The sequence below is a fragment of the Tyto alba genome, unplaced genomic scaffold (assembly GCF_018691265.1).
Source record: "Tyto alba isolate M040663 unplaced genomic scaffold, T.alba_DEE_v4.0 Super-Scaffold_42, whole genome shotgun sequence".
Classification (NCBI taxonomy): Eukaryota; Metazoa; Chordata; class Aves; order Strigiformes; family Tytonidae; genus Tyto; species Tyto alba.
The window spans coordinates 22,415,869-22,431,681 of record NW_024881318.1 but is presented as its reverse complement, the minus strand read 5'-3'; the positions used below and the strand labels follow the sequence as shown (position 1 = coordinate 22,431,681).

At 37.3% G+C, this 15,813-nt stretch overlaps 1 protein-coding gene across 7 annotated transcripts in view; it reads left to right on the top strand.

Annotated features, from left to right (window-relative positions):
* The window catches only part of ARL15 (ADP ribosylation factor like GTPase 15), a 223,571-nt gene that overhangs the window by 63,902 nt on the left and 143,856 nt on the right, over positions 1–15,813 (top strand). For all 7 annotated transcript variants that reach the window (XR_006166679.1, XM_042804711.1, XM_042804714.1 and 4 more), the window contains one exon: positions 15,197–15,341. Coding sequence is in view for 6 of the 7 variants with exons in the window: in XM_042804711.1 (XP_042660645.1) it covers positions 15,197–15,341 (145 nt within the window). In the remaining variant the exon portion in view is untranslated. The remainder of the gene's footprint in view (positions 1–15,196; positions 15,342–15,813) is intronic.

Here is a 15,813-nt window from a genome sequence, read left to right as displayed (position 1 = left end):
GGCCCCATGTACGTGTAGTGTGTGTTCATACTGAAAATGAAAAGTTGGCCTGTACCACACGGTATGGCTTAACATGGCATGATGAGACTGTAGGATGAACACAACAGGGGAGTAGTGGATTTGGTTGGTTAGATGGAAGCATTGGCTGAAGTGAACTAAGCACAATTTCCTGTGTTACTAGGCCATATAAAAGTACAGAAAAAACAACTGGAACTTGCTGCAGTGTTCTAAAATTTCTTCCTACAGTCTTATGAATGGACAATTCTGTGGTAAGGAATTATTTTAGTATTGGCACAGCTGGTAAAGAGAAAAATATAATCACTAGATGATGTGTGAAAAGCCACTGAAATACTACAGGAGACTTTGCTGTCATGATGTTGAATGTCTAAAACTCCTAGATGATCAGGTTTCTGAGTGAAACTTTCTACACTGCTGCAAGTCCCAGGTTCCATGTGTTGAGAATGGGCAAAATTGGGTGCCCGTTCACTCTCAACGTTGAGAATACTAAAGGATATGGCTGACATATCTGCCATGAGATAAACAATGTAAAGTGGTTGGAAACTGCAGGATCATTATGTCAGTACTTTTTTGAGGGGAAAACAGGGTTTGAAAAGTGTAAACTGAGAGTGATCCCTGTGATAGGTCAGAAAATAAAATATTTTGCTCGTTCATTCTTAAAATATTCTCATCTCTTGTCTGTATTGGAAGGGGAGGATTCTCCAGTGTTAGTTACAGCAGTATTTTTTCCTATTCATGGGCAATGGAGGAATCAAAGTATAGGACGTATGCTTTCTTTGCCAATATTTGTTTTCGGTATCAATTTATAATGGCAAAAATTATAACATCAAATTCTTTAAAAACTAATCCATGCAATCTGTTTTTTGTTTTCACTGTCCTAAGATATCAGTGATGAAGTCTGTTTTTAATAGTAGCTAATGAGCCACTGAAGTAGCTCTAGTTGCTAAGATTCCTTCTGGGAAGATTGATTAAATTCTTCTCTATACTACAGTAACAAAATAGATCTAGAGTGCAGCCAACACAGGAAACATTACAAGCCAATCAGTCTTCCATTGATGATGGCTGTTACATGGAAACTAATGAATATTGCAGAAATTCAGAATGCAGAATAGGACTGGTATGACTTTACAAATATAGTTGGAATTTGTGGACTGGTAAGTGCTAGTGATCTTGCTTGTTTTTTAACCCTACTGTGACTGACAAAGTATTTATATTAAAATTTTCTGGAGTTCTTACTCTGTTGACCAGAGATACGAAGTACACAGACCAAGCATATGGAGATGGTATTACTTTGCTTTATAAGGATTAATAGTTTCACGTTAAGATCAAAAGACTGTCCAATATATGTAACACATCATTCATCTTAATTTACCTTAAGCAAATACCACATATATAACATTGTCTTTGGCATGTTAGCAATGCAAACGAGTTAAGAGTTTAGATTTTGTATGAGCCACAAGGTTGTGTTAATTTTTGTTAAAATAAGTCATCCACAATAAGCACTTCAGGGAAATTCAAAGCTATTACAGCAGATGGCCTGCCAAAAATCTTAAGTCATTTATGACAGTCTAATAATGTTAAATTCTTTGAACATGTGTAAAAATGGGGAAACTTGAAGGTCTAATTCCTGAAAATGTGGGCAGCACAGAATTGTATAAATGATGAGTTGCACTGCAAACCCATACAGTTCTTTATCTGCAGTTTGATTTAATGGAATGTTTAATTGTTGGTAGAAGTTCAGCAATTCATGAAGGAAAGAGTATGTTTTTGATTACTCTTCATGAGATTCTTTGTGGCACCTGCAAGGTAACTTTTTTTTGTCACTGTTTATGTCTAGTAAGGTACCACCAAATTACTTTTAAACAGGAAATTATGAAAAGGGCTCGCTATTCTAAAATTCCACATACAAGCTGCTTTTCTTTTCCAAATGAAACATGCATGATCATGTAATAGTGCAATACCATAATGCTGCTTGTGTAGTCCTTTTCAGTTTATTTTTACTGCCGTTGATTTTTCACACAGTGTGACTTTTCTGATTTTTCTGAATCCACATAGCTTTAAAATGATGAAGTCCAAGTTGCATGCTTGATACAGTTAAATTTTGATAACATATCTATACTTTTGCCCCATTTCATATGCTGGTAGTTCACTAAGGAAATTCTTAATTTCTTGCTTCAGTATTTCAACTGGAATTTGTGGTATATCAAGATGTCCCTGAAGGATTTTCTTCTGTGTTTATCTCAGACAACAAAATTTTTTCTAGGAAATACCACTGAATAGTATGGTTGATTGGAGTAGAAAGTATGTTGCTATTAGGCTGGAATGTAAGTCTTAGCAGAAGAGAAAAGCAGTAGATCGCAGGAGTAGGAATCGTGAAATATTTGTCATTAAAATAGTTCAATGTGCCTGGAAGTCCAAGTAGGTTTTAATGTTTTTACAATGGACTTTATATGTACACTTAGTGCAAAAATATTTACCCGGTTTCATACTACTCAACACTGCTTATTGTTGTCAGTGTAATTTTTCTAATGTGAGCATTTCCAAATCAGTTTATGGTCTGTTGGAACTTTAACTTATTTGTGGAAGATTATTTTTCCTAGGATTTTTATTGGGATAAGACTTAACTGTTTTTACCATTTAAGGCTGCATAATGTCCCCAGCTGAAAAATCTTCAAACATTTAGACTACAGATTAATAGTTCATTTTGATTCCTGTTTCTGGACAGGAGTCAACTATGAGACTTCTAAGCTCAGTTGTGTCCTCTTACAATAAACTGCTTTAAATTGCTCTAGCTTCCTTGTGCTAGATGGACATTGCAATCATGTTCTCAAATTTTTTGTTGCTCTTAAGAAAAAAACTAGCACTGAAATTTGCATCTAGTCACCTTTTTTAGACCATGTCTATGCTGAAGGACTGTCTTCTTTTGAACTACATATAAGCTGAATCAGTCCCAATACCAAATTCCAAGTCTGAACAAAATAATAATAAAAAAGCCATGTAATTATTACTTTTCTTTAGTGTGTGGAACTTACAGTCTTTGCTGCTTTACACACATTACACTGTGGTTTGGATCACACTGGACTTCAGTGGTATTTCACTAGAAGTACTAACATTAATAACAACATAGTTTTTTCCCTTCCTGCTAGTTTTCTTAAGTCTTTTTGTCAGCTCTTCAGCTGAATTTTATTGTTCACGCTGACCTTATCCTCAACTTTGTGAGGTTAGCTATATTTAAAAATAGGTTTAATACAATTTTTTGGCTTGTTTCTAAGAATAAAGTTGAAAAATAACCCAACTCACTGCCAGTTTGTCAGTTTAAAAGTTTAGGCAGTGGCACATTAGATTTGGAAATAACAGTTTGCCTCATCATAACCACAGGCCTTTCACTGTTTTTTTAAGAAAATGCATTTAGATTTGTGAAATTGAGACAGCATATGTTCACTAGAATTTCTTATGTTTTGCTTCATCTTGAACTGTCTGCCTGGGTATTCTGTTCTTTTCCATCAAATATCTGTGGGTTTAGAGAGTGCACTTAATTGCTTAGAAGATCTGAGGTTTTTTAGTTTCCTGTGGTAAGGAACTTGGAAAATTCAATAGGAAAACAGTAGCTGTTAACAAATTTTCAGATTTGAGTAGTGTAGTGGATAGTGGTGGGAGAATTTCTGCTTCAGCATTCTGCCTAACTGGATGAGGCTTGAGGAATGTCAGGCTTACGCTTTTTTATATTGTCACTCCATATTTTTTAGTTTGATTTCCTTGGCATTCATCATTTGAAGATACTGACCTGACACAATTTGCAGGTGCTTGAGCTCCTCTGTTGCAGGAGACATAGGGACTCATACTTTACATTGGACATAAGAAATTTTGCCTCTTGCCAGAGAACTGCAAACATGTTTTTCTCATTTATATAGGCTTTATAAACTGCTTGTATGAAAATGAGTAGAAAACATTCTTTTACAGTAACTACTTCAAATTCTAATTTTCCTGCTCTTGGTCTGCAAAGCTGGAAGTGACCGGAGTTTTGGAGAATCTCCTCTTTCCTAATTCCTGTGGTTCAGTATCTATCCAGAAAGTCCCCTCTACTTACTGCTCACTTGTACAAGCCAAGTAGGTTGTATGTAGAGCTGATGTTCCACTACCAACATTTACCCTTTTGGGCTGTGGGGTTCGGCGCAAAGTTTTTGCTTCCTACTGCTCTGCAGAGGTGGTGTTTTGACTGATGGTAGTAGTGTAGCAGAACTTGCTCTTGTCTCTGCTCTGCAAACCTACCAAGTCAAGGTTCATCTATGTGCATGATGATTCTACCTAGTTATGAGATACGGATCTTGTGCGGCCATCTAGGAAATCAAGGTTTAATGTCTCTTAATTTCATGAATGTTTGTGATAAGACATTTGTTCTGAAATACTTTTTTCTTCTGCTTTTTAGATTGCCATTTCTTCCTGATGAATCATTGATCTCTTTAAGGCATAATTTGTGATTGTATGCTTTTGTAGCAATAAACTTGATAACACGAGCTTAAGAATTTCTTGCAAGGATGAGGAAACATGATCATTTATGCATTTCTTCAAATAAAGAGGACTACATTATTATTACTACATAGAAAAGCAAAATACTTCCAGTGCTTATTCAGTTACTGTGATCTTTATTTGACACATTTTAGTGCAGTTAGTTTTTTCTTAAATCCTACACTTAGTAATTTTATTAATAACTTAATGAAACTGTGCTGCACTCCTTAATCCTTGTATGAAATGGTATGATACATCCCGTGCCTTATTGTATCTTTTCACTTTTATAAATTGCTTTGGAGAAATACTTGTGAGCTGTGAATGCTGCTTCTTCAGGGAAAAATCTCTGTGGCATGAGAAGAACTGTGTGTGTCTCTTCTCACACTCTGTTCATTCCTTGTGCTTGAAAAATACTGATCTAATGATACATAGGTAATCGGCAGTTACTGAAGTTTCACTGTAAATGTTATTCCCTTATCATACCTTTACATTACAAAATCTTAGTTTCTTGTTCTTTATTACAATTCCTTAATAAGCTGTCAGTCCTTAGGGAAGTGAATGTAAAAAGTTAAAAATACTTTAAACAAAAAGGTTTATTTAAAGCCATTGTTCTGATTTTACAACTAATCATATGTCTTAGTCTCTAAACCACAGATATGTTGCATTTCTTAAGCCTGTTTTTATTCATTGTCTCACTCAGAATTATGCCACTAGCTCCAGATTGCTTATGTTTCTCCAATAGACTCTCATCATTATGGCAATTCTCCCTGGTCCTCAGTGAAATTTTCTTTCTAGCCAGCAAAAGGAGGAGTTTCCCAGCTTGGCGAGATTTATGCTGATCTTGAATAAATGGTAGAATTTTTGTGCCAGGAAGAAGCAGTGAGTCAGTTCTTACTGAAGTGTCTGCAGCCTCCTTAGAACAGGTATTAAATCTCTCACAGCTGTGTATTAAAGCAGGTGAGGGACTGAGCACCTCAGAGCTGTGCTCAGTTATCCATATAGCTTGTTGAGTTTAGTTCTGCTTGGCTTTATGATTGTATTTCATCAACATAAGTTATATTCTTAAGTAACAGCCTGTTGCTTTTTTTACTTAAGAGAATTTTTATGGAACTATTCTGCAATAATTATCTGAGGAAATAGACATCCAGCACATTGTCAGTGAAAGCAGTAGCATTGGGAAAGGGATGGCACAGGAAGGTTTCAGGTTTTACTCCTTTTAAAAGCATGTGTTTGTAAAGCTACCTGGATGCTGCACCTACCCAAGAGAGAAAAATGTGAATCCCCTCAAAAGGTTTACAGCAGCTCTTAGACTAAAAGAGGATCTTTCCCACACACAGAAAAAAAAAAAATTGGCATAGTTATACCTTCCCGTGGTTTGAAGTATTTCATGCCCCTTAACTGACAAAAAGTAGTTGTAGTCTTGCCCAGAAAAACTTGGTATGGGCTGTCTGCACTGTAGAGGGCATGCTGACATAATACTGAGAAGGCACAGCTGCATGGCAGGCTATTTTGTGAGCAAGGCCACAATAATCTGTGTTTTCACAGAAAATAAAGCTAGTTTGTGCCAGCTCCCATTTTCCCCCAGAAAAGTTAAAATTCAGCTGTGGCTTTTCAAAGGCAACTTAGCCTCTAAGTGTGTTCAGAATTTATCTACAAAATACTCTTTATCTTTTATTTCCCCCCGCACCCCCCAGTCAAGTTGGTATTGGTAAATATGTATTAAAACATTCTTGTTTGTGTGGTTGTTGTGTGCCGTTTTGTGGTTTATTTTGCTTGGTTTTGTTTGCCTACTTTTTTCAACAATGCAAGCATATGAAAACAGCTTATATCTGTAGTTGACCCATTGCTCTGTATGATCTGTTCCTTCTCTGTCAGCTGAGAATCCTCATCTCAAATTGAGTTGTGTTCCTCAAACATTCAAGCACTAGAAGTACAGCACCTGTTGGGTGTCTCTTCGAGACAGTTTAAAGGCTGTGTAGTAGTACTCAACCTATGTGTGCTCAGCAGTGACAAATTTGACTGTTCTGATTTTACAGTGCTAGGTGAACAAAATAACCGATCGAGTCTTTATCAGCAAACAGGCTGCTGACAGCTGAGAAACTCAGTGGTAGATGTAGATGTATAGCGCCCCCCCCCCCCCGCCAAAAGCCAAACTTGCAACCGGAGACAGGAGAAATGAAAAATGCCTATGTTGGAGCATGAGGTGTTTCCAGTGGCTGAAGTTTCTCAAACCTAACTCATTAAGAGTTTGATTGAGATAAAACCAGTTTTACATTCAAAGAGGCGCTCGTTAATTAAAATTTGAAGAATTTTTAATGATCCTTCAGATTCGTATGCCTTTCTCTAATTGTATATTTTGGATTAATGTTTTTGTGCAGGCTAATGTTCTGTTTCCTCCCACAGTAGTAATATACTGTTCTAGCCAAGTAAAACTCTTATGCTATATAAGGTTGGGAAGAGAGGTTCCTGTATATGTTACTACATATGTCCTATTCCCAAGGTCTTTTGGTCAAAATAGCTATCTTCTTAGAGGCTCTTATTTTTGTGAATATAGTATACGGGGAAAGTGAAATGGGCATGTAAGAGTGAAATCATTCATAGGGAGCCTAATGAATAAGAGATGCCCGTAGCCTGCAACTATATATGATGCTTCAGATTCAATGCTGGAGATTGATAACGACATGAACTGGTAATAGAGCATGCCTGTTAGATCTCCCATTTGCGTCTCCGCCAAAGCTGGTGTAATTCTTACTCCATTCTCTAGTGTAGGAGCGCAGTCTAGTCTTCAGTGCTCCAAGCAGAAGAATTCTTTGGCCAAAAGACTTGCGCTGCCTGCAAAATCCAGCTATCCTTGTTCTTTTGTCCATCGCCTCCTTCTAAATTCTCCCATTACTTCTTGTTAGACTGCGTGTACAGTAATAATGCTTTTCACCCTTATATTTAAATGTTAATTACATAGACAGTTTCTATTTTAGGAACTTCTTTGGCATCACTCTCTACTGCTATCTTCTTTCCCTTGCCTCCTGATAATTTTAGAGCAAACAAACGTTCATTGATTTGCTAACTTCTTGGTTGGGTTAAATTTGCTATGGTGTGTTCTACTGTATGAGCAAAGAGAGAATTATTATCTGCTTTAAAAGTGACAGTTGAAACTGTACTTTCCTTTTTAATGTACTGTCACACTATCAAAATTTGGTTTAATTTTGTTCTATGGTATTTTGTAAAATAATTCTAAAATTCTGCTAGATTTTTCCTTTGTCAATGGGTCCCTCTCTGGTGTTTTTTGTTTTGTTTTGTTTTTTTTTAAGAGATTTTCTGTGCTGTTGTATTTAGGTGACATGTAGTCAGCTTTAATTAGAAAAATCAAAGAACACCAAGTGGTCTAAATGCTTGTTTCTGGTTTTGTGATCCCATATGAGCTTACAGAACACAAGTAATTATTCATGCTATACCAAACAAAAGAAAAGTGTTCTGCAACCCACCTTTTAACACACATGAATCATGGAAAAGCGTGTTATGATTTGGCTCAGAAACTGCAAAGGCGTAAATTCTAGCAAGCCTGAAAGCTTTCAGCTTTTTTTTTGTTTTATTATTAGTATTTTGGTCAGGGGAATATTAAAAAAATAAAATCTATATATATCTTTCATCTTTACTAGAAATTAGAAGTGACAGGACGTGCCACATCCTTAACTTTTGCACATTTTGGTGGTGCTGTTACTGCCTTTTTTGCTGGTATTTTCAGTGAATCTTTGGGATTTACTAGTATGGTTGTGTTTCCTTAGTATGTGAAACAAACTGCAAAGGCTTTTGTTTGTCTTTTTGTTGCCGTTGTCTCTTTCTGTTAAATGTGAAGGGACTGATGGGTTGAAAGAGATGAGTTACTCTTGCACAGCAAAACAAATGGAAAGCAGAATCAAGAGAGGAAAGAACTTGAGCAATAACTCTACACTTGATGAAGCCTAGGAGCATCCAGTCACCCTTTTGGAGCTTCACTGAAGAGTTAACTGCAGTGAAGTGAGAGTGACTGTCTTCTGTTCAGAGTAGCACCTGTGCATATGTTTAACTGTTTTGCTGACCCAGCATTGGTTTATGATAGCCATGTGCTATTTTATTTTACGTAGGCTTTTAAGTCATCCTACTACACTGAATATCTGAGTACATCCAAAATTTAATACTGCTTTTCTTCATGTTTTTTTCAAGCACAGTCCGAATGGAGTAGAGAGTCATAATTTGGTTTTGCTCTTCTTTTATTTATAGGGAATATGCAAGAGATTAAGGTCAGAGGGGCTCATTTTCCACTGTGGACATGAGGGTTTTTGATTAGTTTTGGCTGATAGTAGGCAAAGGATTTCTGTTGCCTTAAAGCTGTTTCCTGGGAAGTTATGTTTTGACTGCATTTATTGAATTTTTGTGGTTTTTGAAGCCCTGAGCTTGTGGGTGAAGCCTTCGCCCCAGAGCAGTCCCTCTGAAATCAGACAAAACAAATGAGCTCCTGCCTTCTGCCCAATTGCTATACCAACAAGGATACTGTCCTTCATCCTTGCGCATGAGACAGCCAGCAGCTTGACCATCAAAAACTGAGTTGAAAACTTTATTTCATCCTTGAGATAGTGAAGACTTTATTTTCTTGACAAATCCAAAAGTTAGAACAACTTTGGATAGGATTCAACCCACTGTGGTTGTATTATCGTCACTCAAAGGAAGAATTCAGCATGACCATGAAGTCTTTTGAAGTGATATGCTTTGAACAGCAGTGTCATATCTGGCTTGTCAGAAGTCAGACAGTTCTTTTTTCTTGACCTTATTTCCTCAAAGCCTCCTCTGCTGGTAGTGGAGTTGTCAAATATATTGAAGAATGGATAGGGCTGTGTCACTGGTTTTGGTATTTCAGCCTGTGTCTTGTTCAGCTGCTGACTACATAGGGACAGTGTCCTTTGACATGTGATTGCTCCTTTTGAGACTCCAGAAGCATGGCTCCTCTGAATTGCGAAGTAGTTTTTGACAGGGGTTGGTGAATAATTTCAACCAACAAGTCCAAATGTATTTATTTTCTTAGTGGTCTGAAGGACAATTTGAGATTCCTGCTCTAAGCAGTATTTTGCTATTTCCATGAGGTAGGACATCACCAGAACTCTGCTCTGTAGAACTGCCTCACTGAGTTCAGTATTTTTTTTTCTGTGCCCTGTTTTGTATTACGTTGTTGTTAATGCCATAGACTTGTCTGTTTTCCTGGAGCACAGGCAGCTATTAAAATTGAAGATATGTAGGCACATACAGAGCAAGAGTACTTTTGGGTTCAATCAGTGACTTGATGACACACTCATAAAGATTAGCCAGGTTAAAGGAGTACTTTGTCCTTTGGGGGGAGTGGTGCAGTAGGTTAGCAGGCCTTGAGCTGGGGTCCCTCTATTGGAATTTAGATCATTAGTCCATATTGGGATGGAGGAGCTTGAGTATAGCAGTCACTGTTTAATGAGGTTATAGGCTGTCAGAAAGGGGTGACTGGTCATGATTTAAGTATTTTCATCTGTGCTGAACACTTGCTTCGGGATTGCAGTGGCTATTCATCTCTTTGTAGCCACAAAATGAACAGCATTCTGTTAGGTTTTTTCCTTGTTACTGTTGTCATATAGATAAAGATGAACCATATCAATCTGATGTTTTGAAAATGTGAAAGCAGTGTGCATCTTAAAATTGGTAGTTTTTTCCTCTTCCTCGCTTTTTTTTTTTTTGTAGTGGTTAAACTACCTGTGCAGCAGTATTGGAAACATAGGTCTGCAGCTTTAGCTCACATGGTTAAATGCATCAATTTTATTGCACCAGTTTAACATTAAGGTATTCATACAGCTAAAATTTAGGTTTTTATATATCCCTTTTCCCCCCTTTCTCTTACCTGTGTATAATTTCGTTCAGGTGCCTTGAGTATTGTAATATTTGTGTTCAGTTACTCCACTGCTGTCTCTAGGTGTTTCCTATCCTCAGTATTATAACCTTCTAACTTGTTTTTTTTCCCTCACCTTTCACATTGTCTGTTCAAGGTTTGAGATTTCTTTGCACTTGTGTGATCTCATACAACATCACAGCTATGGAGCCTGCTGTGTTTAAATATGACTTTTTTTAATAATCTCATCGTGTTTTCATCAGCAGCTTCAGATGATTAACTAGTCCTCTGGATTTAAATGTGTGGTGGTTACTAGAAGTCTGTCTGTTCAGATATACTTTAATTGAAAAATAAAATGTAAAGGGAGACCATATCAAAAAGTATAAGCAAGAGGGGGAAGGGAGCAGAGTTATGGTTGAGCTTTCATCCTTAATTCTGGATTTCAAGAGCTCTGAATGCTTGCTTTGTTGGCATTAATGTTGTACTAACTTAGGGTATTTTTGCATGAGTGTGTGTGTGTTTAACCAACTAAGCATGAAATCCCTTGCTTCTGTTTGTTCCTATTAAACAGTGGCAACAAAAGAAACAGACAGGAGATGGGTTCAGAACAAAGCAGAAATAATGGAGTATTTCACCCCAAAAAGGAGAGTGAAATGAGAAGTATGGTGAGTAGGCAAAGACAGGCTTAATGGCTAGAGACAGTGTAATGTGTTGGAGAGAGTAGTAATTTAGGGATGTTTGCTGCCCAGAGCTTCAATCTGTGATCTCTGAGTGGCACATGTTTCAGAAGTGTTGGCCACCCTTACTGTAGACACAGTATTTAATGCTTTTCTCAGGAGAAATCTCTGTAGTGTTTTAAAGGGACACTGTCTAGGACTGTCAGCTCAAATACTGATGCACCTAAAACTGGAAGCATCTGGTTGGGATAGACATTCCTAGGCAGGAGTAGGAGCGGCTAACTTCTTCCATTAGCTATTGTGTATGATTACACATGCACATAGAGCATGCATGTGCACATGCAAGTAAAATGAAAGTAGCAATGGTGTTGAATATTGCAGTTTTCTTCAGACTGCATTACCTAATTACTCAGAGTTTCCTAGATAAATACATCATTTTTCCCAAAACAGGCTAAATGCATGCATTTTTTTCAAGGTACTCTATTGTTTTATTTTTGGTACTTTACAATCTTCATTTAAAAAAACAAAACAAAACAACCAACCAAAAAACCCAACAACAATAACAACAACAACAAAAAAAAAAAAAAAAAAAAAAAAAACAAACCAAAAAACCTTCTGATTCTCCCTACCTGCCTCTCTTTGACTGCTTCTTCTCCCCATGCAATGGCTATAAAATGTTTTGAGTGTGATGTTCTCAAAGAATATGAAAACTGACACTTTGTTTGACATGTCCACTTGCTTTAAAGCAAGTAAGGTCTTACCCTGATAGGATGAAAGGGCTCCAAAAAATGTTCCTCTTTTTTTGCTAGCAGTGAGGCTGAAATGCGTGACCACACCCTGAACAATATTTCAGTGACTATGCCAGCTAACTCTACTTAGCCTTATATTTGCAGTAGTCAAATGTTCTGTTTCTGTCCTCTCCAACATTACCTCAAAGTGGCCTCATTTAGGTTTGGAGTTTTATAATACCTAAAATGCAGCGTTTTATTGGACAGTCACTCATCAAGCAAATGAGGTTTGGGAATCAATGAAAGAGACTTCCAGGTCTCTACCTGACAAGTGTTTCAAGACCAGTCAGACTATTAGTTCAAGTTTTTCTTACGCCCTTTGGGTTGCCCAAATGGAGTGGAAAGTACGCCAGTTTTAGACTGAGTGCTAGTAATTGAACAACTCAATTTTCTTGACATTTGTGTTTTGGATTTCAGGAATGGCTTTTTCAGTTACTAATACACATTTCTTGTAGTTCCCTGCGTTTGAGACTGCACTGTAATACGTGAAATCATCTTAAATAATGGTGTGGCTCTACTCCATGCTTTATAAAATACTTCAGGATGCATTTCCTGTCCATAATCAAAAGCAGAATATAGGATGTAATTTTATTTGCATGGCCAGGACCTCTGAATTTTCTGCTCTCCACAGATCTTGTACAGCTACTAGATGTAGCTGCCAAAGTCGTGACAATAGAAATTTAGTCACTATCATGGATACTTGACTTTGTTAGGGACCAAGTAACTTCAAGCTGCTGAGAGAACCGGAAGGCAGTCATCAGACTGTTTGTATAGTGGTATTTCCAGTGGAAGAGAAGCTCACTGAACTTGCTTAAGGAGGATTGTGAAGCAAGTTTCTAAAATTTAAATATAGTATTACAAGTAACCCCTAAAAGGTGATGTAGAATTTCTTATGTTAGCCAGCGGTAACTGCTATACACAGCAGCTTTTCAAAGCTAGAATACTTAAAGTCTGTTTTCACTCCAACCAAACAAAAATGTCTACTGAAGGAAATTAGCCTTGCAGAAGGACAAAGTCATTAATATAACAAAGCTGGGGGGAACCATACCAAATGAAATACGAGAGTCGTCTGGAGAGAGCCATATCCCTGTCTTCTAGGGTTCTGTGTCAGCTGTATCTCAGGAAGTTTCATACCTAACTATGCTTACTGGTGAATGATGAGTGAATGGCAGGTCTATGTATGCTGCTTTGGACATGCAATTTCACCTGGATTTGTGATCATATGTTTAATCAACGGCTCATCAAGATTCTCTAATATAAGTTAGACGTAAGGAGTCTGCACTAAGGAGATACTGAACTCCTCAGAACCAGTCAGTGGAGCCCCTCTGTCACCCAGAGAGCCGCCTGTGTTCTACAACAAGCAATAATTATTCTTGACAGAACTGCAGGTTATTAAGCATCGTCAGGGCCATGAGAGTTGTGTCTGGTTGCATAAGAACTGGCACGATGTCTGGGCAGAGAGAAGCACAGACTTTCATCAGCTCACCTATTCCATTATATTTTTTAATATGACATCAAGAAGTTGACGCAAAGATGCTGTGTTGACAGGGACAAATTTGATTATTTTTTAAAGACTGGCTGCAAAGGGCCTGACATAGAGCCTCCGGAGCTCTGTCAAGCTTCGAAGAATTTTATGTGGCCTTCAACCTGATATCCATTAAGTGGAAATTGTTTGAAGGAGCTTATGTTGTGCAATGAACTCAATTGGCCTTTCTCACTTAAGTACCAGAGTAGAATTTGCTGAGACTTTGTAAAATCTGTAAGATAAGTGTAAACTGACGTCAGTGAATAAAGATAGAAGGCATGTTTACTCTGTTTAGCAGTGGACACACATGTAAGGGCAAACCTTATTGAAAAAAATAATTTTTAGTCAAATTTTAGTAGAGGCAAGACTTTTATTTTTAAAATCTGTTGCCTTTGTTCAGCTTCACTATAACTGTAAATGTTTTTACTCCTAAAATATTTCACATTTTTAAAAGTTTTTTGAAGGAATTTAGTAACTTTCCCCGAACTTCTCTTTAGCTTCTTTAAACAAATGCAAATTGTTTCCCCAGCATGTATAATAACTTACCATGTATATGGAAAGAATTCAACAGAAGTTCTGCATTCATTGAGCTGTCTTTTTATAATTACATTCTCTTTTGATGACTTGTTTACAGAGCTAGATCCTGTTATTTTCAACAGTGCCTTACTGACATCTGTTCAGTTTCTCTGCTCCTCTAGTAGCCCTCAATGAGAGATCCTGTGTAGTTTTGTAGACAAACTAGGTTAAGGTTGTAAAGACTAGGGTTTTTTACCTAATGCAGTGACTGGCTTGTGCTTAAGATGGAAAAAAGGAGCTGGAACTATGTAAAGACAGAATGTGTGATAGAGGAGTGATTGCACAAACACATTTTCCCTTCCTTGTTATAGCAGATGTATTCCTCTGATATGAAGGTGGCAGATGTTGGGGAAAAAGGTGTTTATATATACTGGGGTGGTGGAGGTCTGTCTTGGACGTTAGTGGGTAATTATACCCCATATCTTAAATATAAACTTCTAGCTTCCCTAGAATGGTATGTTTTTAGATTTTTACATAGAACTTTTCTATATTACAAATAAAGAAAGGTCTGATGAACCTTACTAAGGGCTTAAAAGAACTTTTGGATGATCTCGGCCTACTTTGGCAATACTGCTTAAAAAGAGATGTTAGGATAACTCTAGGCTTTGTGCGAGAGATTTTTATTCTTTATATTGTGATTAATTTATATTTCTCCAGAGAATGTGAGAGATCTGCATATTTTTGACTCGAGCTATGTCTGGCAAAATTTATTTCTTTACAAGCTGTACTCTTAAACAGCTGATACTGTAAGCTGAAACATATGACAAAGCAAGGTCAGGGAAGACATCAATGCAGCAAAGTTGTCTGATTCTTTCCTATGGCAACAGGGAGAGTCTGGCAGGCAGCTGCTCAGGGGCTGCTCTGATGTTCATACCAGGTATTTCATGAAATTAGCAGAAGAAGCAAACTCATGCATACCCAGCTGCACAGTTGAGTCGGGCACGTGTCTATCTTGCTGTACGTGCAATGTTCAGGAAGTGAAGGTTTAGGTGGAAAGGTAACAAAGTTTTCTTATAAAGCTGTTCTAGATTTTAGTTGAAGTGATCTCAGTCTATTAATTGCTGATTCTGTCAAAACAGTAAGTTGGAATAATAATTTGCTTCTCTCCAATGCCTTTAAATTTATAAACTTGATTTTTAGAACCTTGTTGAATAAACATTTGCAAAAAAAGTAATAGCTTTTTTGGTTTTGTTTTTGTTCTGTTTGTTTTCTTCTACCGTGGCAGTGTTTTAGAGCACTTTGCTGCAAGGGACCGCCACCACCACGACCTGAATATGACTTGGTTTGCATTGGTCTCACTGGGTCTGGGAAGACAAGTCTTCTGTCACGCCTTTGCAGTGAAAGCCCGGAAAATATAGTGTCTACCACAGGTAGGATGCTGCCTTTATTCCATGGTGTTCTGTAACACTCCCCAAATGTATCTTTTGAAACACCTTTAGCAAAGGTGGTAGAGAACTTCAGTTTAGTTATCGAAAGTACCTGATGGATTGCTTTGAAGCTACCACTACTTACTCTTTCAGTGTTTGGTCATACATTGGGGAACATCCATGACAACATACAATTTGGAATGTGTTTAAAGTCAAACTGTGGTGTAATGAGTAGAACCATTGGAAACATACAGTAGCAGTGTAGCATAGACACACATTAAAAGGCTTCTTCTCTTTTTACTTTTGGTTTTTAAGCATTCTTGTTATATGGACAGAAAAGAGGAGAATGTGCTATAAAATAGAGTGATGCTCTGAAACTTAAGTTGGGATTTATTTTGTCTCATACTTGGTTGGTACTGTCTTGTGGTATATGCTAGCAGCCAAAAGAATAAATGTAACGGGCATCTTTATTTCT